Below are 27,721 nucleotides of genomic sequence, written 5' to 3' on the forward strand. Positions count from 1 at the left end.
ACCCGGGGCTACAGCAATGAATGCGCCAAGTCCTTACTACTGGACTGCCCGGGAATTCCTTATGGTTGTTTTAGATACTAGCTTTTCTTTCACTGTTGTTTTAGCATTTTGTTTGCATGTTTTTTTCTTTTGGCTAAAATTTACTTATTGTTTTTGCAGAGTTAATAAGCTGCCATATTCTCACAGACTTATGGACTTATCTGTTCAGCAAACATGTATTACATACTGCATCTGTGCCCAGGATTGTTCTAGGTGTTACAGGGAGACTAAAACCCTCCAGGAACTCAGTGTATTGGTGGTAGTTGAAAACGTAGAAGTGAAGGGGTTTGTTGAGAGAGAACAGCAATCTGCTGAGGGCAGCAGAAGAGGCATAGAACCCTGGGAGGTAACCTTGTATAAGGACAGAGGGAGAGAGTGGAATCCATCGAAGGAGGCTTGGAGTGGACCAGCAAGGGATTTGGTAGCTTGGAAGAAGTTATCATGGAAGCCTAGGAAAGTTTGGGATTCAGAATCATCTTTGACCTGAAGGGGATTTTTGAGATTTAAGTCTTAGATTTCCAGTAAGGAAATTGAGGTCCATTGAGGTGGTGTGACTTGTCCAGGTTTTATGTGAAAAAGCGGTGGTAGAACAGAGTCTAGAATAAGGAATTTCTTGATTCCCAACTTGGTGTTCTCATCTCTGTAGCTTGATGTAAGACTCTTCTTTCTGTGAAGGAGGCACTTCTCTGTACTTTACTTTGCATAATTTCCCCAGCAGTCCATAGCTAGTCTTTAAAAGATACAACAAAACTTTAGACTTTAGAGCAGAGAATGAGACCTTTAAAAGCCATTTCAAGGCAGAACCTTTCTCACCCATAAGTAGTAAATGTGTATTTTCTTAATCTTCATGACCTCTTATATTCTCTATCAGGTGACTCTCAAAGGAGTTTTATAGCATTATGTTGATGAAAAGCATAGAAGGTAATTTGAAGTACCTGTCATTTGTTCTACAGATCTAAGTCTAAAACCACATTACTTCTTTTTCTAGGGGAAAGAATTTTAATAGTAATGTTAAAAATTTCATTACTTATCTTCTAAGTATGCATATGACACATTTAATAAAGTTTGCTTTATTTCATATAAGTATATTTAAATACATGTCATGATCAGATAACATCCATCAGAGAAAACAGATTAATATTTAAGAAATTTCTGATAAGTTGTGGCTTCCCTGAATTCCTCTATTGTCCTCTTCAAAAATTGCAGAAGTATACGTATATTCCTGGAGATTATATTTGAAGCATCCTGAAAAATTTTTTTAAAAATTACCAAAGATAGCATTCTTCCTCTTAGAAAATATTCTCATTTGTTAAGAAATAGCTGCTGATCTAAATAACATGAAATTAGCAAAACAAGTCAACTAAATCATGTATTCTGACAGTCAGAATTCTTATACTTTTTGAATCTTGATTTTTATATGATATAAAAAGTTTTATTACTAGAAAATTTATCCTTTTCATTTAATATTTACAGTACATTTAGTATTTTATATGGCTTTGAGTATAAAATAGGATTAATAAATAAAAGACTATTCCTGGGCTTCCCTGGTGGCGCAGTGGTTGAGAATCCGCCTGCCGATGCAGGAGACACGGGTTCGTGCCCTGGTCCGGGAAGATCCCACATGCCGCGGAGCAACTAAGCCCGTGAGCCATGGCCGCTAGGCCTGCGTGTCCGGAGCCTGTGCTCCGCAACGGGAGAGGCCACAACAGTGAGAGGCCCGCATACCGCAAAAAAAAAAAAAAAAAAAAAAAAAAAAGACTATTCCTATCTGACCTTTCTTCTGCAGAATAACTTACTGCTTTGAAAATGAGTAAATCTTAGATAAGAGAAGTGCAAGAGGCTTTAAAAGTTATTTTCATCTCTTCTAATTCTTTTGACATTCATAAATTCCTTTATTCCTCCTTCCTGTGCTCTTGGCTTATTTAACAGGTAAGATACTAAAATCAGAACCTCTTTTGTAATATAAAACAACAATGTTGAGTACTTAGGTTTAAATATTGATAGTGGCAGAGCAGGATTCATTTAATGATTAAGTAAAGGATATAATGAGTAAGTGCAGGAGCACTTACTGAGGGTTGTGCTTCTCTGAGGGTTGTCCTGGGGTTGAGGGTAGGGATGAAGGGCTAGGTGATCAGGGCCCACACAGCAGATAGTGGGAAGAGACTGCTCGTTCTTACTCAGGTTCATATGGTGTTACACGGAGAAACACATCCCTTGTTACCGAGGGTGCAACCGCGTGCAAGCCATTATATGTTAATCTGTGTAATAATTGTACATCAGAATATTCAGACTGTCATAGTGGCTCCAGCAGTCCAAGGAGTGAGACTTTTGCAGTAATATAGATAGACTTGAGGAAATAAAGGCCTGAGTTAGGAAGATTATTGTGGGAATGAACTGAAAGGGGCAGACGATAAACATTAAGAAAATTTAAATTATATGAGTTAGCAGTCACAAAAAGGAATGAAATTGGGTCATTTGTAGAGACGTGGATGGACCTAGAGACCGTTATACAGAGTGAAGTAAGTCAGAGAAAAACAAATATCGTATAGTAACGCATATATGTGGAAGCTAGAAAAATGGTACAGGTGATCTTATATGCAAAGCTGAAATAGAGACACAGATGTAGAGAACAAATGTATGGACATCAAGGGGGAAAGGGGTGGAGTGGGAGGAATTGGGAGACTGGGATTAACACATATACAGTGTTCATACTATGTATAAAATAGACAACTGATGGGAACATACAGTGTAGCACAGGGAACTCCACCTAAGGCACTGTGGTAGCCTAAATGGGAAGGAAGTCCAAAAGGGAGGGGATATCTGTATGTATATGGCTGATTCATTTTGTTGTGCAGTGGAGGCTAACACAGCATTGTAAAGCAACGATACTTCAATAAAAATTAATAATAAATAAATAAATGAATTATGACTAAGAACTGATAGGATTCAAACTTGACTGTGCATCAGAATCACTTGGAGAGTTTGTTAAACAAATTCTGGGCCTCACCTGTTGGTCTGGAATGGGGCCTGAGAATTTGCATTTATGACAAATTCCCTGGGTGGTGCTGATGTTACTCATCCAGGAAGCATACTTTGAGAATCACTGCCGTAAACGTCTGTAGACTCTTTCCCATCCCCACATTCCATGCGTGCAGTAGGGAGTCAATGCCAGCATATAAGAAATGAGCTAAGTGTTCTAATTCAATTCAATTCAATATTTTAGTTAAATATTTCTAATTAATTAAATATTTTTGTGTTTTGTTTTTTAGGCCAAGTGATGGTAGTAATGGTAATTCAACATGTCATATCGAAGTTATAAACTCACTGGATATTGAAGAAAGCATTTGGTCTCCTAGGTTTGGATTGAAGGGCAAAATAGATGTTACAGTTGGCGTGAAGATACATCGAGGATGTAAAACGAAATATAAGATAATGCCACTGGAACTTAAAACTGGCAAAGAATCAAATTCTATTGAACACCGTAGTCAGGTATAAATATGAATAAGAAAATTATGAGTGTGTAATATATTTAAATTTTAAAAATATGTTTGAAAAGTAGTCGCTTTATATATTTTGATTCAATTCAGGTAGTTTTTAATTTAACCCAGCATTTCCTAAACCGAATTTACCACAGAGCTACTGTTTTCATGTAACATCTACATAGGATACTCTTTAGGAAACAGCAGTGTAAATTTATTGTTTTACTTCTGACCTTTAATCCAATTATGTTGATTTTTTTCTTTTAAGATGTCCCATTGTTCTTTTTTTAAAAGAATATTTATTTATTTATTTTGGCTGTGCCGGGTCTTAGTTGCGGCACGTGGGATCTTTGTTGCAGCATGTTTAGTTGCGGCATGTGGGCTTCCTAGTTGTGGCCTATATGTGGCATCTAGTTCCCCAACCAGGGATTGAACCTGGGCCCCCTTTGTTGGGAGTGTGGAGTCTTACCCACTGGACCACCAGGGAAATCCCAATATATTGATTTTTATTTAAAATGAAATATAGAACTGTATCTTACCATTAGGTTAAATTCAAGTTTTCTTAATTGTCTTCTCCTTGGTAAATATGTCTTCTGTTGTCCTTCAAAGTGACCTGAAATTTATATTAATTACAGTGAGTTAACAAATCAAAGTAATTAACATAAAGTTCTATTTTTTCTAATTATTTCCATTCCCTCTGCCAGCCTCCACATTGGCAATCTATGGTATGTTCTAGACACTTTTATTATTATTTTAAAATTTATTTTATTTTATTTTGGCTGCACCCATGGCACATGGGATCTTAGTTCCCCCACCAGGGATCGAAACCGAGCCCCCTGCAGGGGAAGCATGGAGTCTCAACCACTGGACCATGAGGGAAGTCCCCTAGACACTTTTAAATAAGCAAAGATAAAACTAAAAGTAGTAACATTATTGTATTTTTATGGTATAATAAGTATTAAAGGAATAAATAATATAACAACATAGCATTTGTAATAAAACTTAAATTTCCTTTTGCCCATGGAATTTCACATTTTATTTCAGCAGATTTTATGTAAAATAGGTTTTGATTCAAAGTACTGAATTGTATAATCAGGGGGTAACAAGATCTTCCCTTATTAAATCTTTCTTGCCATTCTTAATTGTGTACCAAGCACCAATGGTTCTCACAAAAGCTTTTCCATTTGGGAATGAAAAATAGGGTAACCTTGTTGTTTCACCTATCATTGGGTTTTACAGATACTGGAGGTAGAGGAAAAATTAGGCTTCCCGTATCAGAAGACTTGAATTTTTCACTTTGGTAAAACAGAAATGGCTGAAATTATGAACAAAGACTTGGCTAGATTAAAGCCTTCTTGAGAAAGGAAAATCATGTCTAGATAGAAGAAAAGCTATTTATTTTATTTATTTATTTTTGGCTGTGTTGGGTCTTCATTGCTTCGCGGCGGGCTTTCTCTAGTTGCGTCGACGGGCTTCTCATTGCGGTGGCTTCTCTTGTTGTGGAGCATGGGCTCTAGGCACGCAGGCTTCAGTAGTTGTGGTGCATGGGCTCAGTAGCTGTGGCTCGCGGGCCCTAGAGTGCAGGCTCAGTAGTTGTAGCGCCCGGGCTTAGTTGCTCTGCAGCATGTGGGATCTTCCCAGACCAGGGCTCGAACCCGTGTCCCCTGCATTGGCAGGCAGATTCTTAACCTCTGCACCACCAAGGAAGCCCAAGAAAAGCTATTTTTGAAGTCAAAGATTTGAAGAAATGTGTTTTGTGTACATGAGGCTGAAAATTTTTACTTGTGTTTTTAAGGACAAGTTTGTTTGAAATCACTTGTGAATGCTAAAAGGAAGAGAAATACAAAAGCATTTAAACATCTAAAGTGGTATAGATTTAAAGACTTTTCTTCTAAGGCCACTGCTCTAAATTGTAGTGCCTTCAAGGCAAAGAATATTACTGTATTTAATTTTGTTCAGTTGGAACTTTTATTTTTGCAAGAAGAGAAGCTGCAAGAAGAACTTTTAAGAATACAGTGGTGTTTATCATATTTAAAAACAGGAAAAATGATTTGGACAAGGCTCAAACAAATATATTGGAGTGCATATTGCATATTCATTGTGCAAGAAACAAGGAGACATTGAAAGAATAATTATAGTAGTTCATTGAGATAGATAGATAGATAGATATTGTGGATGAGGAAAGACATAGACTTCCCCTGTTAGGAAATTTATTTTTTCTTCAAATTAAAACTTTAATGAATATAATTACTAGTGCATAAGCAAAAGAATATTAAATCCAGGTATAATGTTTCATTAAAGGTTTAAAATCACTTCCTTTTTTGTTATGTATATATATATATTTTAACATCTTTATTGTAGTATAATTGCTTTACATTGTTGTGTTAGTTTCTGCTGTATAACAAAGTGAATCAGCTATATGTATACATATACCTTTTAGGAGATTTGACTTCTCACTTTGGTAATACAAAAAAAGCTTATGTTATAAACTAACTTCAGTTAAGGAAGATCTTTATTTATTTTTGTGGTACATATTGCGGTATTTTGCTACATAGGCTCAAGGTGTTGCTGTTAAGGTGTTTCCATGAACTAAAGGAGCTATTTCTAACTTGTCTTAGATGGTTTCTCTGAAAAGCGCCACATAAACTTAAAGCACTTAATGCTCCCTCCTGCTCTGGAAAAAAAACAGTAAACTGTTAGTAGAGTTAGTCTCATTTAGTTGTCACAGTAACTATGACATAAATAATATGCATTTTAGTGTTTAATTCACTTATTTTAAACAGGGAAAATAATGTCTGGCGACAACTTCAAAATGTAAAACATAGCTTGATTAATTTCCCTCTTTAACTTATTGGAGATTATTTACTGTCTAAGAAAAATTCTAAATATTTCTTTTTTGTCTGTATAAAACTGAGAATGAGAAGCATATACTATGTTTTGTGGAAATTAAATATTTGACTTTGAATTTATTGTATTACCTTTACTAAATTTGGATCATGTTATTTTCAAAATGGAAATAGCTTGATTCACCTTTTGATTTTAAAATTACAATATGTATTGATTACGAAACATGTATGGAAATATAGAAAGTTAAGGTTTTATTTGATGAAATATACCATGTTTTCACAGCTTGTTCTGTACACACTGCTAAGTCAAGAGAGGAGAGCTGATCCAGAGGCTGGCCTGCTCCTCTACCTGAAGACCGGCCAGATGTATCCTGTACCTGCCAACCATCTCGATAAAAGAGGTTGAGCTGTTTTCTCTCAATTTTACTTCTCTGGGTTTTGTTGGTTGGTTTTTTTCTTCAATTTTTGGTGACACACATTTATATCTGACAATCACTCACTGCCATTGCTAGGCCTAAAACAGGTTGTAATTGGTAAGTTGTGGTACTTTTTTTTTTTTTTCGGTACGCGGGCCTCTCAGTGTTGTGGCCTCTCCTGTTGTGGAGCACAGGCTCTGGATGCTCAGGGTCAGCGGCCATGGCTCACGGGCCCAGCCGCTCCACGGCATGTGGGATCTTCCTGGAATGGGGCACCAACCCGTGTCCCCTGCATCGGCAGGCAGACCCCCAACCACTGCGCCAACCAGGGAAGCCCAGTTGTGGTACTTTTTTAAAAAAAAGAATTATAGGGAACTCCCTGGTAGTGTAGTGGTTGGAACTCCCCGCTTGCACTGCTGAGGGCCTGGGTTCAATCCCTCGTCAGGGAACTGGGATCCTGAAAGCCGTGCGTCATGGCCAAAAAAAAACCAAAAGAATTTGAACAATATACTGTATAGTTGAAAACACTATTAACCTTTTTACTATATAAGTTCATTTAGGTCATATTTTAGATTCCATAATAAGTGATATCATATGGTATTGGTCTTTCTCTGTCTGACTCACTTCACTTAGTATGATAATTTCTAGGTCCATCCATGTTGCTGCAAATGGCATTATTTCATTCTTTTTTTACGGCTGAGTAGTATTCGATGGGTGTGTGTGTGTGTGTGTGTGTGTGTGTGTGTATGTGTGTATCACATCTTCTTTATTTTTATTTATTTTATTTTCGGCTGTGTTGGGTCTTCGTTGCTATGTGCGGGCTTTCTCTAGTTGTGGCGAGCGGGGGCTATTCTTCGTTGTGGTGTGCAGGCTTCTCATTGCAGTGGCTTCTCTTGTGGAGCATGGGCTCTAGGCATGCGGGCTTCAGTAGTTGTGGCACACAGGCTCAGTAGTTGTGGCTTGTGGGCTCTAGAGTGCAGGCTCAGTAGTTGTGGTACACGGGCTTAATTGCTCCGTGGCATGTGGGATCTTCCCGGACTAGGGTGTCCCGTGTATTGGCAGGCGGATTCTTAACCACTGTGCCACCAGGGAAGCCCTGAATCTTCTTTATGTAGTCATCTGTCAATGGACATTTAGTTTGGGATTAGCAGATGCAAAGTATTATATATAGAATGGATAAACAATAAGGTCCTACTGTATGGCACAGGGAACTATATTCAGTATCCTGTGGCAAACCATAATGGAAAAGAATATGAAAAAGAATGTATATATATGTATAACTGAATCATTTTGCTGTACAGTGCACATTAACACAACATTGTAAATCAACTATACATTAAACAAATAAATTAAAAATATTTTACTATATAAAACTTTATTTTAAACTTGCTGTCTTACATTCAAGACACTCTAGATAGCTGTATTTGTCCTTAGCATTCAGCCAATAAAACACCAGCTTCACGATATTTACTACTTATGAGATTCATGGTTATTCAAAGAACTTACTAAGTGAACAAAAATTGAAGGAAATATACCAAAATGTTATCAGCGGTTATTTTAGTATAGTGGGAAATATGAATGTTGTTCTTTCCTTTTTTATGTTTTTGAATCTGAAAGTTATATATAATGGAAAAGATGTATAATAAACTTTACTTAATTCTTAAAAAACAAAACACCCATCCTTTTTTCCCTCATAGAATTATTAAGGCTAAGAAACCAGATGGCATTCTCTTTGTTTCATCGTATTAACAAATCTGCTACTGGAGAGAAGACAAAGCTTGCTCCTTTCCCACAAATAATTGAGGAACAGCAAACCTGTAAATATTGTTCACAGTTGGGCAACTGTGCTCTTTATAGCAGGTAAACACACTGTCTTCCAAAAGTATTAATTCCAGTTAAGTAAGTATTCAACTCAGAATGATTTAACATTGTTGGCTGGTCTGGCATTGATGGTTTCATTTTCGTTATTTAAAACAAAGGGAATAGAAAAACAAAAAACAAAAAAACAAGCACAGCTAGTTCATATTATATAACAAGCCTATTTCCTTTGAGAGATAGAATGCTTTTAAAACTTCTTCCAAAGTGAATATTTTAATCTTGCTGCATATAGTTCCTGGGGAAATGAAATAATTGTAGAACTTACAGAACCTATTTCAGAAAGTTGTAGTATAGGCATTGTGTATACACCTTTTCTTAAATGATGTTTCAAGAAATCTTCCCTTTCTTAGTTGATGTTTTAATTTCAAACCTTTTGTAGTTCAAAATAGGGAAATTTGTTCTTCCAGACACTTTGATATGATTCAGTAGACTTGTCTTATTTATATATGTCTATTTTTCTACATATGGGAAGTTTATTAGCTGTCTTGTGAGCAATCATATGTATTTACACCTTCATAGCCAGTGAGAGTTTTGGAGGAAACAAGAAGGTAGTTAGATGTAAATTCAGACTAGGAAACAAGATCAAACCAGAACCAAAGTTCTAAATCAGCCTGAAAATTCACTTAAAGGAGTTTTAAAAGTACAGTTGACCCTTGAACAACACTGGGGTTGGAGGTGGCAACCCTCCCTTCAGTTGAAAATCTTAGTATAACTTATAGGTGGCCCTCCATATACAAGGTTCCTCCACATTTCTGTATTTAGCCAACCTCAGATCATTTAGTGCTGTAGTATTTACTACTGAAAAAAGTCCACATATAAGTGGACTCATAGAGTTCAGTCTCATGTGGTTCAAGGGTCAACTGTATTGTATCAAAAGATCTCTTAATGGCAGAGACCATGAACTGTGGGAAATCTGGGCCTATAGTACAAGCACATATTTTTGAACTCTTAAGTTGTACTCTCCATGTTTTGTATACTATTCTATAATGTATTTGTTTCTGTATAAAAATTCAAAATTAATATTAAGCAAAATTGGTACTCCTCATGGTTCTTCATGTTTTTATGTTGACTTTCTTAATGGCACAGAGCTGGATGTACAAATATTGTGATTTTGAGAAATGCAGTCCTACAAAAAGCCGAAACTTGCTACATATAGGAATGAAGACTGGACTATAACAAAACTTCAGCACTTGTTAGGGGAACGGTCATTCAAGGCAAAATAATGCAGTATTGAGTTTCTAGTGCATTTTGTTTTGTAAAAAGCCATTTGGCTTCTGAAATGTTGAAATGACTTTAAAAGAAAATTAGGGGCTGTGGTTATAAGTTATGATGATTATCATATATGTGTATTTATTTTAGAAATACCTCATTTCATAACCAGCCAGTGAAATGTTTCATATGCATCTCTGATTTGGAGCTTTATCTTTAGAGCGGTTGAACAACAGATGGATGACAGTTCAGTCCCGACCAGCATGCAGCCCAAAATAAAAGAAGAAACCCAGCATCTAAAACTTACACACTTAGAGTATTTCAGCCTTTGGTGTCTAATGTTAACCCTGGAGTCACAGTCAAAGCATAATAAAAAAAATTACCAAACTATATGGTCAACGCCTGCTTCAGATATGTAAGTGGTCCATTTAATACAGTAAAACTTCAGTAATTTGGATTAGCTAGTGGTATGAAATTTGTAATTCATGACGAATACAGGTTATGTAGCATGTTAAAGCCATGCTGTTTCATATATTCATGCCAACTCCAGATGGCTGTCAGTGAACTGATTCTAAGTAGAGCACCATTGTTATTTTCAGTAGATTAAATATACCTCGGGACTTCTCTGGCGGTTCCAGTGGTTAAGACTCCGCGCTTCCACTCCTTGGGGGGTGGGGAGGGCAGACGACTAAGATCCCGCGTGCCATGTGGCACGGCGAAAATAAATAAATACACAAATGCGTAAATAAATAAACCTCAAGAATTCTTACTTAAAAAATTACTAGTGGGCTTCCCTGGTGGCGCATTGGTTGAGAGTCCACCTGCCGATGCAGGGGACACGAGTTCGTGCCCCGGTCCGGGAAGATCCCACATGCTGCTGAGCGGCTGGGCCCGTGAGCCATGGCCGCTGAGCCTGCGCGTCTGGAGCCTGTGCTCCGCAACGGGAGAGGCCACAACAGTGAGGGGCCCGCGTACCAAAAAAAAAAAAAAAAAAAATTACTAGTGAAATTAAATCCTTTTTCATCAGTGAAGACTATAAACTTGAGTATCTCATAAGGTGAATTTTAGCATATTGATACAGTGAAAATTAATGAAGTTTTACTTAATATTTTAAATACTAGCATTATTTTTTGTTTGTTTGTTTTTGTTTTTTTTTTGGTACGCGGGCCCCTCACTGTTGTGGCCTCTCCCGTTGCGGAGCACAGGCTCCAGACGCGCAGGCTCAGCGGCCATGGCTCACGGGCCCAGCCGCTCGGCAGCATGTGGGATCTTCCCGGACTGGGGCACGAACTCGTGTCCCCTGCATCGGCAGGTGGACTCTCAACCAATGCGCCACCAGGGAAGCCCAATACTAGCATTTTGAAAGTCTTTATTTTTGTAAGTTTTGATAGAGATTCACATTTTCTAAAGTGGGTCAATATTGTATTTTGTGAGATCCGTTTTTTTACAAGTTACTTGTAAAGTTATAATTTTGTATATCTTTGCATAGTATATTTCTTTATGTAATATTTAGTTGCTTTTGATCCATTTCTTTCTTTCCAGAATGAATATTGATAATAATGTGACTTTAGACCTTAGATTGTTATTTCCTTAATACTAGACTTTAACACAAGGCACCATTACAGTGGAGAAAGTTTAAGTCGTTTTCAACAGACTACATAAGTACAGTAAATACGTCCAGTGTACACGCCAGCAAGCTTCTGTAATATAATAGTAATGCCTGAGAGATTTTAAATGCTTAATGCTTACTTCTAAGAGGCAGTGGACTTAACAATTTGCTTGCCATTGTTTTAGTAACAATAATTATAAATTCTCTTGTAAACACTAAAGAAATACGTTACTACTTTCTTCACTTCAGGTTCAGAGTCAGGTTATTACGATTTTTCTTCTGTAGTGTTATATGTGTATCAGCACAGGAGGTGGGGTGTCAGTCAAGAATCAAAGTGTGGATATGCATGTTGTTCAGAAATCTCCGGGACTTCCCTGGTGGTCCAGTGGTTAAGAATTTGCCTTCCAATGCAGGGGATTTGGGTTCAATCCCTGGTCTGGGAACTAAGATCCCACATGCCTCAGGACAACTAAGTCTGAGCGCTCTAGAGCCTAAGTGCCACAATTAGAGAGAAGCCCGCATGCCACAACTAAGACCTGATGTAGCCAAATAAATAAATAAATAAATATTTAACAAAACCCCAAACAAAAACAAATCTCAGACTGTGGGTGCAACAAGGGAGGTCCTCCCTAGCACCTGTCTAGAGATCTGGTGATGAGAGATTTTTTTATTTTTATTTTTTTTGGCCTTGTCGTATGCATGCGGGATCTTAGTTCCCTGACCAGGGATCAAACCTGTGCCCCCTACAGTGGAAGCACGAGTCTTAACCACTGGACTACGAGGGAAGTCCTAAGAGATTATTTTAAAACTAATTTCTCTTTTTCTTTCTCTTTCATAGGGAGGAGAGTGGCAGCTGCATTGGGAACCTGATAAGAACAGAACATGTAAAGACAGTTTGTGATGGACAATATTTACATAATTTCCAAAATAAAAATGGTGCCATGCCTATCACAAATCTAATGGCAGGTGACAGAATTATTTTAAGTGGAGAAGAGAGGACATTGTTTGCTTTGTCTAGGGGGTACATGAAGGAGATTAACATGACAACTGTAACCTGTTTATTAGACAGGTAATGAAATGTTCCCCTTTTGGGTGGGGGGGTAAAGCTTTATTGACATGTAAACATATACCATATGGTTCATCCATTTAAAGTGTATAATTCAGTGATGTTTAGTATATTCACAGAGCTGTGCAGTCAGCACTAAAATCAATTTTAGAGCATATTCATTCATCACCCCCAAAAGACTCCCTGTATCCTGTAGTCACTCCCCCTGCCCTAGGCAACCACCAATTCCCTTTCTATCTTTATAGATTTGCCTCTTCTGAACATTTCACATAAATGGGATCATACAATATGTGGTATTCTGTGACTGGCTTTTTTCACTTAGCATACTGCTTTTGAGGTTCATCTTCATGTAGTGGCATGTACCAGTACTCCATGCCTTTAAAAAAAAATTAGATAAAATTCACATGACATAAAAACAACCATTAACCATTTTAAATGTAGAGTTCAGTGGCATTTAGCAATTATCCAAATGCTAAACTTTTGTTTAGTACATTACATTCCATAGTGCTAATGTGGACGTAATCTTATCAGATTCTCACAACCATGTGTACAGCAGGCAGGACAGACGCCCTGTGTTGGCTGTAAAGCTTATTTCTCCTTCTTAGCACTCTGGGCACTCACCGTTTCATTCTCTCCTTTTTAAAAAATATTTTTATAATTTTATTATTACTTTTTTTTTTTTTTTTTTTTTTTTTTTGCGTTACGCGGGCCTCTCACTGCTGTGGCCTCTCCTATTGCGGAGCACAGGCTCCAGACACGCAGGCTCAGAGGCCATGGCTCATGGGCCCAGCTGCTCTGCGACATGTGGGATCTTCCTGGACCAGGGCATGAACCCGTGTCCCCTGCATCGGCAGGCGGACGCTCAACCACTGCGCCACCAGGGAAGCCCTATTGTTACTATTTTTTGTCTGCGTTGGGTCTTTGTTGCTGCGTGTAGGCTTTCTCTAGTTGCAGCGAGCCGGGGCTACTCTTCGTTGTGGTGTGTGGGCTTCTCATTGTGGTGGCTTCTCTTGTTGGGAAGCACGGGCTCTAGGTGCGTGGGCTTCAGTAGTTGTGGCACGCGGGCTCTAGAGCGCAGTAATTGTGGCGCACTGGCTTAGTTGCTTTGCGGCATGTGGGATCTTCCCAGATCAGGGATCGAGCCCGTGTGCCCTGTGTTGGCAGGTGGATTCTTAACCACTGTGCCACCAGGGAAGCCCTCCTTTTTTTAAAGAAGATGCTTTTTTCCATTTATAGTTGTAAATACTTTATACTTATAAAGTATAAGTTAAAACAAAGTGAGTTAATTTAAAGAATAATATTAAGTAAATAGAAAAGTCAGTATGAAAATTTCTGGTAGAAACTAATATCCATGTTCGTTAATATCCATATTCCCTTCTTCCTGGACCCCCCAGCCTTTCTTGCATTTAAGTGCCGGCATGCGTCACATTTCTTAGTGGATGGAGATCAGTAATTGGGATGCAGTGGAAATGTCCAGGCTTGCTCTCTGCTAATCAGTTATCCTAGTTAAGCCATAACCAGTCCTAGCCTAGGTTTTATGATATTGGAGTATCAGCTGTGATATTTCTGTTGTTTCTTAGGAATCCCTGCAGTTAGTCCTTTGAGGTATTTATTTGGCACCTAACGTGCATTAGGTGCTTTGTAAACCCTTGAGGAACTCATAGTCTTGTGGGTAACAAATAAATAAATATGTTTTTGGTCTAATATGACAAGTGTTTGAATTGATGGGAACACAGAGGAGAGGCATTTAACCCAGTTTTAGGAGGCTCAGGGAAGGCTTTGTGAAAAAGGTCATTTCAGATCTTCACCCTGTGGGTGAATATGTTAGCCTGATGAAGCAGTGTGAGAGGAGTATATCAAACAGAGGGAACAGGTTGTGGAAAGACCTGATGGTGTGAAGTGGAGTGTTCAGGAAAGTACAGGTAATAATTAGTTTCTGGAATGTAAAAGATGAAGAAGGGAATGATTGGAGAGGTCAGGTCATAGAAGGTCTTATATACCATATTAAGAAGTTTTGGCTTTACTTTTTCAGATGTACTGAAGAGTTTTAAACAGAAGAATGATAATAATCAGATTTGCATTTTTCTGTGGATGCACTGTAGAGAATAGAGTTAATTAATGGAGGCAAAATTGAAAGCGGAGAAGTCAGGCACCTGTTGTAGTGGCCCAGGCTTCAGGTGATTGAGGGCAGGGTAGTTTTGACAGAGAAGGTGGAATGACTTTGAGAAGTATTTAGAAAGTAAAACTGTCTGACATGGGATCCTGATCGAGTGTTGCAGGGTTGGAAGGGAGTGAGGGAGAGAGGGAAGGATCAAGACAGCTGTATGCAAGAGCTGTTAATTGAGGTCAGGACCACAGAAGAAGGATCGGGTTCAGCAGGAATAAATAGTTGCTCCGTTTTGAAAATCTGAACTTTCATAGCCTGGGTTTTAACTAAGTGGAAATAAATATCTTGCTGCTTGCTGGATATCCAAACCTGAAGCTTGGGTGAGAAACAGGGTGGGAGAGGAATGTGAGGTCAGGCCTGAAGATGTAGAGTTGGGATTTAGACCCACGTGTGGGCATGGGACCAGAGGGAAAATGACAAGAAAGAAGAGTACACAGGATCAGGGAGGGGACCTAGGGAACATCATGCCGTAGGGGCTGATAGAGGAGTGGGAGAAGCTGTCAGGAAAGAGACCTGTACTCCAGGCTGGAGAAGGGAGGAGCCGTATGCTCAGTATCCTTCTGGGGTGGTGAGCCCAGGCTGAATTGCCCAGGTCCAACTTGCACAGGTCCAAGTGAGTTGTTAGCAAATGTTGTAGGTTCCCGATTATTAACTGCTTCAACTTTGGTGCCTTGTGCCTTCCCCTTCTCCCTTTTCCCACCATTCCAGGGCCTCAAGCCTGTCTTTGGTTAGCAAATATGTATTAGGGGCTGGTAGCCATTTTAATAGCAATTCTGGCTCATTTACTCTTTTAGCAGACAGCAGCATATTTCTTATACAGACCCACTGACTATGTTAAATGAAAAACATTCATGTACATCTGTTTGCTGTTTTAGGAACTTGTCAGGACTCCCAGAATCAACTTTGTTCAGATTGGACCAGGAAGAAAAGCATTGTGATATAGATACCCCATTAGGAAATCTTTCTAAACTGATGGAAAATACTTATGCCAGGTTTGTAACAATAAATGAATCTGAATGTTGCTCCACTTTCCTACGGAACATGTAGTAAATAAAAAAGCTTTTTTTTTCTTTTCAGCCAAAAACTTCGAGATTTAATCATTGACTTTCGCGAACCGCAGTTTATATCCTACCTCAGTTCTGTTCTTCCACATGATGCAAAGGACACAGTTGCCAGCATTCTAAAAGGTATGTTATAATCAGCGTGTCTGCATCCATTAATTTTTCTTTGTTCTATTTATAATTTAATCTATATTATAGTCTAGTATTTTAATAATTTTTTTAAAAAAATAAATTTATTTATTTATTTTTGGCTGAATTGGGTCTATTGTTGCTGCGCACAGGCTTTCTCTAGCTGCGGCTAGCTGGGGGCTACTCTTTGTTGCGGTGCATGGGCTTCTCATTGCTGTGGCTTCTCTTGTTGCGGAGCATGGGCTCTAGGCGCCCGGGCTTCAGTAGTTGTGGCACACGGGCTCAGTAGTTTTGGCTCGTGGGCTCTAGAGCACAGGCTCAGTGGCTGTGGCACACGGGCTTAGTTGCTCCGCGTCATGTGGGATCTTCCCAGACCAGGGCTTGAAACCGTGTCCCCTGCATTGGCGGGCGGATTCTTAACCACTGGGCCACCAGGGAAGTCCTTTAATAATTTATAAACTTGTAATTACAGCTTTTAGACCAGGATTTCTTTGGAATTAGTTTACCTGTGACCTTTACTGTCACCATGACATTTCCTTACTTTGAAAAGACGTATTGAAGAACAGACTAGAATAGACTCAGCTTTTCTTGTAAAGTAGTTAAGGTGCTCAGTGAAATTCAACACTCTTTTTCCTGTTATTTTTAAATTTAAATGTAGGTTTGAATAAGCCTCAAAGGCAAGCCATGAAAAAGGTACTTCTTTCAAAAGACTACACCCTCATCGTGGGTATGCCTGGAACAGGAAAAACAACTACAATATGTACTCTTGTAAGGTTATTATTCTTTTGCTTAGAAACTGAATATTTAAATCAGCTTCTCCTTGGTTCAGAGAATGTGATATTGGATATCAGAAGGGCTGAATTTTAAGTTAAAATGCCTTTATTTCAAACTAAAAGTGACATGAGAAATAGAAAACCTAAATTACCAATAGTTGTAATCACCTTGTAGATATCTTGCATGTAAGATTGTCTAAAATCTCTTCCGGTTGTTATGTATGTTTTCCTTCCCTGTAAAAAATGATAAGTTGTACAGAGGCGGTTGCAATAGTTTTCTTGAATTTTTTTTCATGTCAGTAAATTATTAAGCAGTCTTAGAATAATCATAATGATAGCAGCAAATATTTAGTGACTGATACTGTGTGCCAGGCACTAGTCAAAGTATATTTATATTCCATTTTATTATGACATAATATATTATTAACATATCATTAATAACATGACAATAATGCCATGTTATTTTCATAAAACATTTTGGCTATATAGTTTTTTAAAAAGTTACTTGGCTCAGCTCTTAGATATGCTTCCTATTAAGTTTTCTAATTCTATTCAAAAAATATAAATGTTAAAAATTATCGGGAGTTAAAAGTAATACTGTTTTCCTTTCTTTTATTCATTATTAGGTAAGAATTCTCTATGCCTGTGGTTTTAGTGTTTTGTTGACCAGCTATACACACTCGGCTGTTGACAATATTCTTTTGAAGTTAGCAAAGTTTAAAATTGGATTTTTGCGCTTGGGTCAGACTCAGAAGGTACATCCAGATATCCAGAAATTTACAGAGGAGTATATTTGCAGATCAAAATCCATTAGATCCTTAGCTCTTCTAGAGGAACTCTACAATAGTCAAGTAAGTACAATTATTGTATAATAAAACTGACAGTAATTTTTGTAGCCAGAATGAGGGGAGAAATGGTACTTTGGGAAATTTAATCACATTGACCAAATTTGCACGTGATTAATTTATGTAAACTACAGGACCAGTTTATAGTTTGTTCTTTGCTTCTGAACTGAAATAAGGTTTCTGGTTTATTATTCAGGGCTCCCATCTTCTAGTTTAAAATATCCTAGTAAAGGAAAACTCTGTTTCTGTCTACTCACACTTCTGACACTGACTATGTGCAGTTAGTGCAGACTCCACAGGTTAAGGACTCAGTCCCACAAGACTGCCCCCTACTTCAGTTCTCATTTGCGAGTTCAAGCCTCCTGTGCCCAGCTTGGGGGTTCCTGTGTCCTCCTCCTTGGATTCTATAATTTGCTAGAATGGCTCACAGAACTCAAGAAAGTCAGCTCATTAGCATAAACTCAGGTATGATTAAAAGTGACTTATGAATAACAAAAGATGTTCCTCTCACCCCATCAATCAGGAAATTCCAAGGGTTTTAGGAGCTCTGGGTCAAGAACCAGAAGGAAGACCAAATGTGTATTTCTTATTATATTATAGTGTCACACCTAGAGAACTAATAATCAGGATTTTTTAGTGAGTTTGAATTAGAAGTAATGGTATATGAATAGTCTTGTGATAGGTATTTTTAGGCTTTGATATAGAACCTAATTTTTATTTAATGCCTGTATATATTTTTACTGGGAAGTCTTAACTGATATTTTTGTCTTAAAAATTATCTAAAATAGATTTTTTTTTTTTTTTTTTTTTTTGCGGTACGCGGGCCTCTCACTGCTGTGGCCTCTCCCTTTGAGGAGCACAGGCTCCGGACGTGCAGGCTCAGCGGCCATGGCTCACGGGCCCAGCCGCTCCACGGCATGTGGGATCTTCCCGGACCGGGGCACGAACCCGTGTCCTCTGCATCGGCAGGCGGATGCTCAACCACTGCGCCACCAGGGAAGCCCCTAAAATAGATTTTAATAGACTATTCTTATGACTCTTTTGTCTAATATCTATCCCAATTATTGAAAAATTTTGAAGTGGCTAAGATGTATGTCTGATTTACTTTTTTAAATTAAAGTTTTTATTTTGAGATAATTATAGATTCACATACAGTAGTCAGAAATAATACAGGGAGATCATGTATACCCTTTGCCCAGTAGTAACATTTTGCAAAACTAAAGTAAAATATCACAACAAGGATATTGACAGTGATACAGTCTACATACAGAATAGTTCCGTTACCACAAGGATCACTCTTGTTGCACTTTTATAACTGTGCCCACTTCTTTCCTGCCTACTCATTCCTTGACCCCTGATAACCACTTTTCTGTTTTCCATTTCTACAGTTTTGTCATTTCAAGAATGTTATATAAGTAGAAATATATGTTATCAAACAAAAGTGTGTATGCCGGACACACAGTGAGGCCAAACAAACTGAAATGTCAGAGTTTGGAGCAAAGAAATGTTTATTGCAGGGCCAAGCAAGGAGACCAGGCAGCTCGTGCTCAAAAACCTCAAACTCTTTTCAGGGAGAAGTTTTTATAGGCAAAACTTGGGGTGAGGGCTGCAGGGTGTGTATCTTTCTTCTGGTTGGTTGGTGGTGAGGTAACAGAGTGGTGCTCCAGGAATCTTGTGCTCAGCCTGCAGTTACTATCCTCCACCTGGGTGCTGGCCTTATTTCCTGCAGAAGACCTCAAGGGAGCAGGGGAGGAGGGATAAATTGGGAGATGGGATTGATATATACACACTACTATATATAAAATAGGTAACTAATAAGGACCTACTGTATAGCACAGGGAACCCAATACTCTGTAATGACCTATATGGGAAAAGAATCTTAAAAACAGTGGATATATGTATAACTGATTCACTTTGCTGTACAGCAGAAACTAACACAACATTGTAAATCAACTATACTCCACTAAAAATTAAAAAAAAAAAAGAAGAACTCAAAGATATTTGTAACATATATTCCTTGAGGAAGAACCAGGATCCTTTAATCCCTGCACTATAGTTTCTTGATTGTTCTTCCTTTGTTTCTGCATCCCCTATTTCCCTGATTAGTAGCTGTTTGGATATGCCCTTTGGAACTCTGGGAAGATCGAGGAGGCTGAAGCCTTTATCCTACGAATAAGAAATGGGGGACCCGGAAAGGCTTTTGTTCCTAGGAGGGCCCCACAAGGTCCTGCTTGGTTTCACATACAGTATGTAATCTTTTGGAATTGGTGTTTTTCACTTAGCCTAATGCTCTGTAGATTCAGATTGTTACATGTATCAATCAGTAGTTTGCTCCTTTTTATTGGTGAGTATTGTTCTATAGTATGGATGTGCCACAATTTGTTTAACCATTCACCCATTGGAAAACATCTGGGTTGTTTGCAGTTTTTGGCTATTACAAATAAAGCTGCTGTAGACATTCATGTATAGGGTTTTGTGTGAACGTAAGTCTTCATATCTCTGGGATAACTGCTCAGGGGTGCAGTGTCTGAGTCATTTGGTAGTTGCATGTTTAGTTTTAAAAAAATTTACCAAACTGTTTTCCAAAGAAGCTGTAACATTTTACATTCCCACCAGCAAAGTGTGAGTGATCCTTGTCAGCATTTGGTGGTGTTAACTATTTTTCATCTTGGCCATTCTGATAGGTGTATAGTGATATACAATGTGAGAATATCTCAACTTCCCCTTCATTCCTGAAGGATAGTTTTGCTAGTTATAGGATTCTGGGTAAATATGTAATTCTTTTCTTTTATACTGGGAAAATATTCTGCCACTTTCTTCTGGCTTCCATGGTTTCTGATGAGAAATATGCTGACCTTTGAATTGGAATGTTTTTCCTTATAGCAAGGTGGTGTTCACCTGGGCTGCTTTTCAGAATTTTTTCTTATCTTTAGTTTTTAGAATTTTAATTATGATATGTCTTGTAGTGGATTTTTTTCTATCATGTTTGGAGTTTTCCCAGCTTATTGAATCTATAGATTTAATGTCTCTTGCCAAACTTGGGACATTTTTAGCCACGATTTCTTCTAGTGCTTTTTCAGCCCCTCACTCTTTTCTTTTCTGCTAGGACTGTGAAGACACGAATGGTGGATCCTTTATGTCCCGTAGGTCCATGAGGCTCTGTTTAGTTTTTGTTTTTTCAGTCTACTTTCTGTCTGTTATTCAGATTGTATAATTTCTATTTTTCTATGTCTTTTTTCACTGATTCTTTTCTCTGTCCCTTGCTATTGAGCCTACTCCATGATTTTAAAATTCTAGTTACTCTAGTTTCAGTTCTGAAATTTCCATTTGGTTGGACCTTCTGTTTCTTTGCCAAGACTTTTATTGTTTTGAGATTTTATATCTTTTTCTTTTCATTCAAGTGTGTTCATAATTGTTCATTGAAACATTTTTATCATGGCTGGTTTAAAATCTTTGTCATATAACTCTAACATCACTGTCATCTATTGATTGTCATCTATATTCATTCAGTCTGAGATATTTCTGGTTCTGTATATAACGAGTGATTTTTGATGAAACCTGAACATGTTTGTATTGTGTTATTTAAAACTTCTGTTTTAGCTCGCTTCTCTAACACTACCCTGGTAGGGCAAGAGGGTACGCCACCTCATTACTGCCAGCTGGGAGCTGAAGTCCAGGATCCCTACTTGGCCTCTTTTAATGCAGAAGGTGACGGGCTTCTCATTACTGTTGGATAGGGGTGGAAGGAAGTCTAGGCTCCCCACGCAGTCTCCACTGCATTGCCGGGTGAGGGTTACTACCAGCCAAGAGGGATGAAAATCCTGGCTTGACCTTCTCTGACACCACCCCAGCAAGGTATTGGGGTGCCTTATTCCAGCCTCAGGCAGGTGGAAGTCTAGGATCCCCCCTTGACCTTTGCTGGCATTGGTAGGGGGGCAAGACCATAATTTTTTGTTTTTGTTTTTTTTAGATTTTCTAATATCTTTATTAGATTGAACATGTGTTTTTTTTTTTTAATTTTATTATTTTTTTCTTTTCCTTTATGGTTTATTACAGGATATTGTACATAGTTCCCTGTGCATACAGTAGGACCTTGTTATTTCTCTGTTTTATATATAGTAGTGCGTATCTGTTAATCCTACGCTCCTAATTTATCCCTCAAGTCACCCTTTCCCCTTTGGGAACCGTAAGTTTGTTTTCTATGTCTGTGAGTCTGTTTCTGTTTTGTAAATAATTTCATTTGTATCATTTTTTTAGATTCCACATGTAAATGATATCATATGATATTTGTCTTTCTCTCTTTCTGGCTTACTTCACTTAGTATGAAATCTAGATCCATCCATGTTGCTGCAAATGGCATTATTTCTTTTTTTATGGCTGAGTAATATTCCATTGTATACATATACTGTATCTTTATCCATTCATCTGTTGATGGATATTTAGGATGTTTCCATGTCTTGGTTATTGTAAATAGTGCTGCGATGAACATAGGGGTACATGTATGTTTTCAAATTAGAGTTTTCTCCAGATATATGCCCAGGAATGGGATTGCTGGATCATATGGTGACTCTATTTTTAGTTTTTAAAGGAACCTCCATACTGTTCTCCACAGTGGCTGCACCAATTTACATTCCTACCAACGGTGTAGGGGGGTTTCCTTTTCTCCACACCCTCTCTAGCATTTATTATTTGTTATTTGTAGACTTTTTAATGATGTCTATTCTGATCTGTGTGAGGTGGTACCTTGTGGTAGTTTTGATTTGTGTTTCTCTAATAATTAGCGGTATTGAACATCTTTTCATGTGCCTGTTTGCCACCTGTATGTCTTTAGAGAAATGTCTATTTAGGTCTTCTGCACACTTTTTTTTTTTTAATAAAGGAGATTAGTTCTTTTTGTAAAATTAAATTTATTTATTTATTTATTTTCGGCTGTGTCCAGTCTTATTTGTGACATGCAGGGTGTTCGTTGCAGTGTGCGGCATCTTTTGTTGTGGTGCACAGGCTCTTCGTTGTGGTGTGTGGGCTTCTCTCTAGTTGCCGCGCTCGGTCTTCTTTCTAGTTGTGGCATGCAGGCTCTCCAGTTGAGGCACGTGGGCTCAGTAGTTGTAGCATGCGGGCTTAGTTGCCCCTCGGCACGTGGGATCTTAGTTCCCTGACCCGGGATCAATGCAGTGTTCCCTGCATTGTAAGGTGGATTTTTTACCACTGGACCACCAGGGAAGTCCCTTCTGCCCATTTTTTGATTGGGTTGTTTGTTTTTTTGTGATTGAGTTGTATAAACTGTTTGTATATTTTGGAAATTAAGCCCTTGTTGTTCGCATCATTTGCAGATATTTTCTCCCTGTCTGTAGGTTGTCTTTTCGTTTTATTTATGGTTTTCTGTGCTGTGAAAAAGCTTATAAGTTTGATTAGGTCCCGTTTATTTTTGTTTTTTTTATTTCTATTGAGGCCATAGTTTTTTATGTGGTGTTTGGCTAGAGTTGAATGATTATTGTATAAGTTTTCTGTCTTCTAGGTTATCCTTTTCCTGTTCCTTTGGCTTTTGTTGGAGCTTCTTTTGGTCTGCATACCTTGGCATTCCTGTGTTCCTAGTCTTATCAGCTCCAAATCTGGGATATTTGAGGCAAAAGGAAAACCCAGGGAACTGTGGTGTGCCTCGTGTCCCAAGGTTCCTAGCTGGTCTACCTTTCCTCCACCTTTCAGTCTTTATGTTTATAGTTTTATATTTATATAATGTCCAGGGTTTTTCATTGTACTTTGTGGGAGGACTAGGGAAAAGTACTCCATCTTTACAGAAGTGAAGTCCTGGTTGACGTTAAAAAAATAAATTCATTAACTTACTGCCTCTTGAATGTTTCAGATTTCCATTTTGAAATATCAAAATTTGAGCATTGTTATAGTGTCTGGAAACTTGATTTTTAAAAATTTATAGTAAAAAATTAAAATTTTTTGCATGCTATGTTTCTGCAATCATATTGGGGGATTCCTGTTGTGGGGGACAAACAGTTCTTTTTTGATCTTTTAATTTCAAAAATGGGAAAAACAAGGTTTATTTCTTGGACATATGAAATAACTGATCTATTTTCCCTATTTGTTTTTAGCTTATAGTTGCAACAACATGTATGGGAGTAAACCATCCCATATTTTCTCGTAAAACTTTTGATTTTTGTATAGTGGATGAAGCCTCTCAAATTAGCCAACCAATTTGCCTAGGGCCACTTTTTTTTTCGCGGAGATTTGTGTTGGTGGGGGATCATCAGCAGCTTCCTCCCCTGGTACTAAACTGCGAAGCAAGGTAAGCAGACGTTGAGGTTTCCATTTTAAACTAGATTCTTTTTAAGGGACAGTTTCAGTACACTGATAAGCCTGAACTGGATTTGTTGACAGAGCTCTTGGCATGAGTGAAAGCTTATTCAAGAGGCTGGAACAGAATAAGAATGCTGTCGTACAGTTAACCGTGCAGTACAGAATGAACAGGTATTTGTAACAGTGTCAGCTACGCGTGATTTTTGTATTTGTGTTCATCACTAAAACTAAAATTATTTTGTAATTCCCTTAGTAAAATTATGTCCTTAAGTAATAAACTGACATACGAAGGAAAGCTGGAGTGTGGATCAGACAAAGTGGCCAATGCAGTGATAAACCTACCTAACTTTAAAGATGTAAAGCTGGAACTGGAGTTTTATGCTGATTATTCTGAAAATCCTTGGCTGGTTGAAGTTTTCGAGCCAAAAAATCCTGTTTGTTTTCTTAACACTGACAAGGTAAAAAACAAACATTTTCTTTAGTTTTTCTCCTTTTGCTCTATTATTTGTATTCCTCAGTTTTCAGTAGCGATTGCTTCCTTAGAGCTTATTAGTTAAAACTAGTGTACTTCTTGTACTTTAACACAAAAGAATCTTTTCTTTCTATAGACTCACTGTCTTTGGGAGGAGGTTTATTCTGGTGATTGATAGATGTCAAAACTGACTTTTAAAAATATTTATTTATTTATTTTTGACTGTGTTGGGTCTTCGTTGCTGCATGTGGGCTTTCTCTAGTTGCAGTGAGCAGGGGCCACTCTTCATTGCGGTTCGCGGGCCTCTCACTGTCGCGGCCTCTCTTGTTGTGGAGCACAGGCTCCAGACACGCAGGCTCAGTAGCTGTGGCGCACGGGCTTAGTTGCTCCACGGCACGTGGGATCTTCCCAGACCAGGGCTTGAACCCGTGTCCCCTGCATTGGCAGGCAGATTCTGAACCACTGTGCCACCAGGGAAGCCCCAAAACTGACTTTTGAAGTCAGAAAGCTAGAAAGGAACTCAGCTGTATAATTACATTTCCTTGAAAAGAAATTGGCATTGATATTGTCAAAGGTCTGGGTTTACAAATGGACAGCAGATACAATAAATTGATGACCTTTTGAAGACCTTTTTTAAAAAAATAGACTTTATTTTCTAGAGCAGTTTTAGGTCCACAGCAAAACTGAGCTAAAAGTACAGAGATTTCCCATATATCTCCTCCCCCCACCGTATGCACCTAAAGATCTCTTTGCAAATCTGTCATTAAACAAAAAATCTGCACAAGGACTTTAAATGACTTGAGTCTTATTTCTAAGAACTAAGAACAAAGTTTTGACCCTATGTTCCTACAGTTTGTTTTTTATAGTGCTTCTCATTATTGATTTGGAAGTCTATGTAAGTTCAAATAAAAATATAATGACCAATTATATGTATGTATGTTATTCTAAAATAGTTATATCTCTTGTTATTAAGATGGGTGGAGCCAGCCGGTTGTTAAAACTAGGGCCTTACCATGTGTGTACCATGGTGGAATTTTCATTCTCTTGGACATTGCCTTAGTGTTTCAGGATGAAGAATTAACACCTAGGGGCAGGCAGGCTCTGGGATATTTAATCACATAAACTGATCTCACAAATGACTGCTTTTGTAAACCACAACTCTAATTTATTAGTTATAATTTACCATTTTTTAACCTCACCAGTGATTGTTCAGATTCTTTTTGCTACTCACATTTCCTCTTTCTTGGCATCAGGATTCCAAATAAGTTGTATTAAAATTAATCAAGGTTACTTAGGAACGATATAGGAGCAAAACAATCCTTTGAAAGTTCTACTAAGTATGGTAGATACTGGGGAACCTTATCGCTCCATTATTTGTATAAAAATCAACAAGAAAATGGAACGGGCACAGATATTAGAGCCAGATCTAAGTTTGAATCCTAGTGCCATGATTTATTGTGAGGCTTGGGCAGGCTACTTATCTCTTCTGACCTTTGATTCCTATAAAATGGGGGATAACACAGTAAAGTTTGTGAAGCCCAGTGTATGGTCGGCTTTCATAGAGATTTTAGTCTGAACTCTATGTAGCATGTTTAAGATGGGTTGCCTCTGGGTGGCTTTCTGAAAGTGACTAATATCATTCATTTTTGTTAATTCTTTTACCTTCAGCTTTAAGATGAAGATATTTTTCATCTGTTTCCACATGTGGTAGTACCGTCTCTATGGCCACCTGTGTACTGACAGTACTCTTAACTTCAGAGATTGTTTTGCAAGCAGGATGCATATTTTTTCTATTTAGGTTCCAGCACCAGAACAAGTTGAAAAGGGAGGTGTCAGTAATATAACAGAAGCCAAACTCGTTGTTTTCCTGACCTCAATTTTTATTAAGGTAACATAGAATTTAATTTTGAGAGCTAATTAATATTAAGGTGCAGAGTAATAGAATATTAGAATGCAAGGAACTTTAGATCTAAAGTTAACTTTTGTTTATTAAGATAAAGAGGAATGAAGCCTGATAGTTTTTATTTTGAGAACAGTTATCTAAGACCTGTAATTTTTTATACAGTAATGGCATTTTGAGTTTCCATTTAGGATAACTTTTTGTAACATCAGATAATTCTGATTGTTTCAATTTAGTGCTGAAGTCAGTGTGATTGGCAATTGGAAACATCTGGTGTAAAGGATCGCGGAAAGTAAAATGTATTTCTTTGTACTTTTTTTGGTATGGCAACACTGTTTTGGTGGCATACAAACCATTATACTGCCATGAACTTCTAAATATCAAGGGAACAATGTTTGAGGAAATTATTTCATTTCAGGAAATGTGGATGTAGCCTTACAGTGAATTCAATAATTGTATTTACTCCTTGTGATAGGAACATGTATTATAAACATCAGTTGGGCACATTATGTAAACATTTAATAAATTTAATAAAGCTTAAATAACAAAAGTCAGGATTTTTTCACTTTAAATTGTGTTCTTTTCTGTTTAGGCTGGTTGTAATCCCTCTGATATTGGTATCATTGCACCATACCGGCAACAGTTAAAAGTCATCAATGATTTATTGGCACATTCTTCTCTTGGGATGGTCGAAGTTAATACAGTAGACAAATACCAAGGAAGAGACAAAAGTATCATTCTAGTATCTTTTGTTAGAAGTAATAAAGATGGAACTGTGAGTTAATTGTATTTTCTGCTTTGTTGTCTGATTTGTATTTTATATGTTTAGGACATTATTTACCTCTCTTTTTTTTTTTCCCTCTCTTTTAATTGTGGTAAAAAACACATAACATAAATTCACCTTCTTAACTATCTTTTAGTGTACAATTCACAAGTATTAAGTATATTTACAGTGTGTGCAACACATCCCCAGAACGTTTTCATTTTGCAAAACAAATTCTATACCCATTAACAATTTCCCAATTCCCACTCTCTCCTTTCCCTGGCAATCACTTTCTGTCTCTGCAAATTTGACAGAATTTTATGAATTCTGTGAATTTTCCATATAAGTGGAATCATACGGTATTTGTCCTTTTGTAAGTGGCTTATTTCACTTATCATAATGTCCTCAGGGTTCATCCATGTTGTAGCATGTGTCAGAATTTCCTTCCTTTTAAAGGCTGAATATTATTCCACTGCATGTATATACCACATTTTGTTTATCCATTTATCTGTCAGTGGACATTTGGGTTGCTTCTACCTCTTTGTTATTGTGTGTGGAGCATTTTAAACATATAGGCTTCCCTAGATATACTTTCAAATTTATAGATAATTCCAGGCTTTGTTTTGTTTTTTGCGTTTTTATCTCTCCTTGACTCATTTTTCTTGACTGTGCGATACCTTCATATGGTTTTTAAGATACACATAGTAGAGGGACTTCCCTCGTCATCCAGTGGTTAAGACTGCACACTTCCAAAGCAAGGACT

General features: G+C 37.8%; 1 protein-coding gene across 4 annotated transcripts in view; it reads left to right on the top strand.

The window, feature by feature from the left end:
• DNA2 (DNA replication helicase/nuclease 2) overlaps positions 1–27,721 on the top strand; it is a 52,373-nt gene that overhangs the window by 21,428 nt on the left and 3,224 nt on the right. For 2 of the 4 annotated variants that reach the window (XM_067025478.1, XM_059052672.2), the window contains exons 6-19: positions 3,309–3,528; positions 6,648–6,765; positions 8,478–8,640; positions 10,088–10,282; positions 12,315–12,545; positions 15,585–15,701; positions 15,787–15,896; positions 16,558–16,667; positions 17,299–17,523; positions 23,619–23,812; positions 23,905–23,994; positions 24,077–24,281; positions 26,094–26,183; positions 26,788–26,970. In XM_067025478.1, the coding sequence (XP_066881579.1) occupies positions 3,309–3,528; positions 6,648–6,765; positions 8,478–8,640; positions 10,088–10,282; positions 12,315–12,545; positions 15,585–15,701; positions 15,787–15,896; positions 16,558–16,667; positions 17,299–17,523; positions 23,619–23,812; positions 23,905–23,994; positions 24,077–24,281; positions 26,094–26,183; positions 26,788–26,970 (2,251 nt within the window). The remainder of the gene's footprint in view (positions 1–3,308; positions 3,529–6,647; positions 6,766–8,477; positions 8,641–10,087; positions 10,283–12,314; positions 12,546–15,584; positions 15,702–15,786; positions 15,897–16,557; positions 16,668–17,298; positions 17,524–23,618; positions 23,813–23,904; positions 23,995–24,076; positions 24,282–26,093; positions 26,184–26,787; positions 26,971–27,721) is intronic. The other 2 variants (XM_067025479.1, XM_067025480.1) reach the window with 2 other exon arrangements.

This window comes from Kogia breviceps, chromosome 2 (assembly GCF_026419965.1).
Source record: "Kogia breviceps isolate mKogBre1 chromosome 2, mKogBre1 haplotype 1, whole genome shotgun sequence".
Taxonomy (NCBI): Eukaryota; Metazoa; Chordata; class Mammalia; order Artiodactyla; family Physeteridae; genus Kogia; species Kogia breviceps.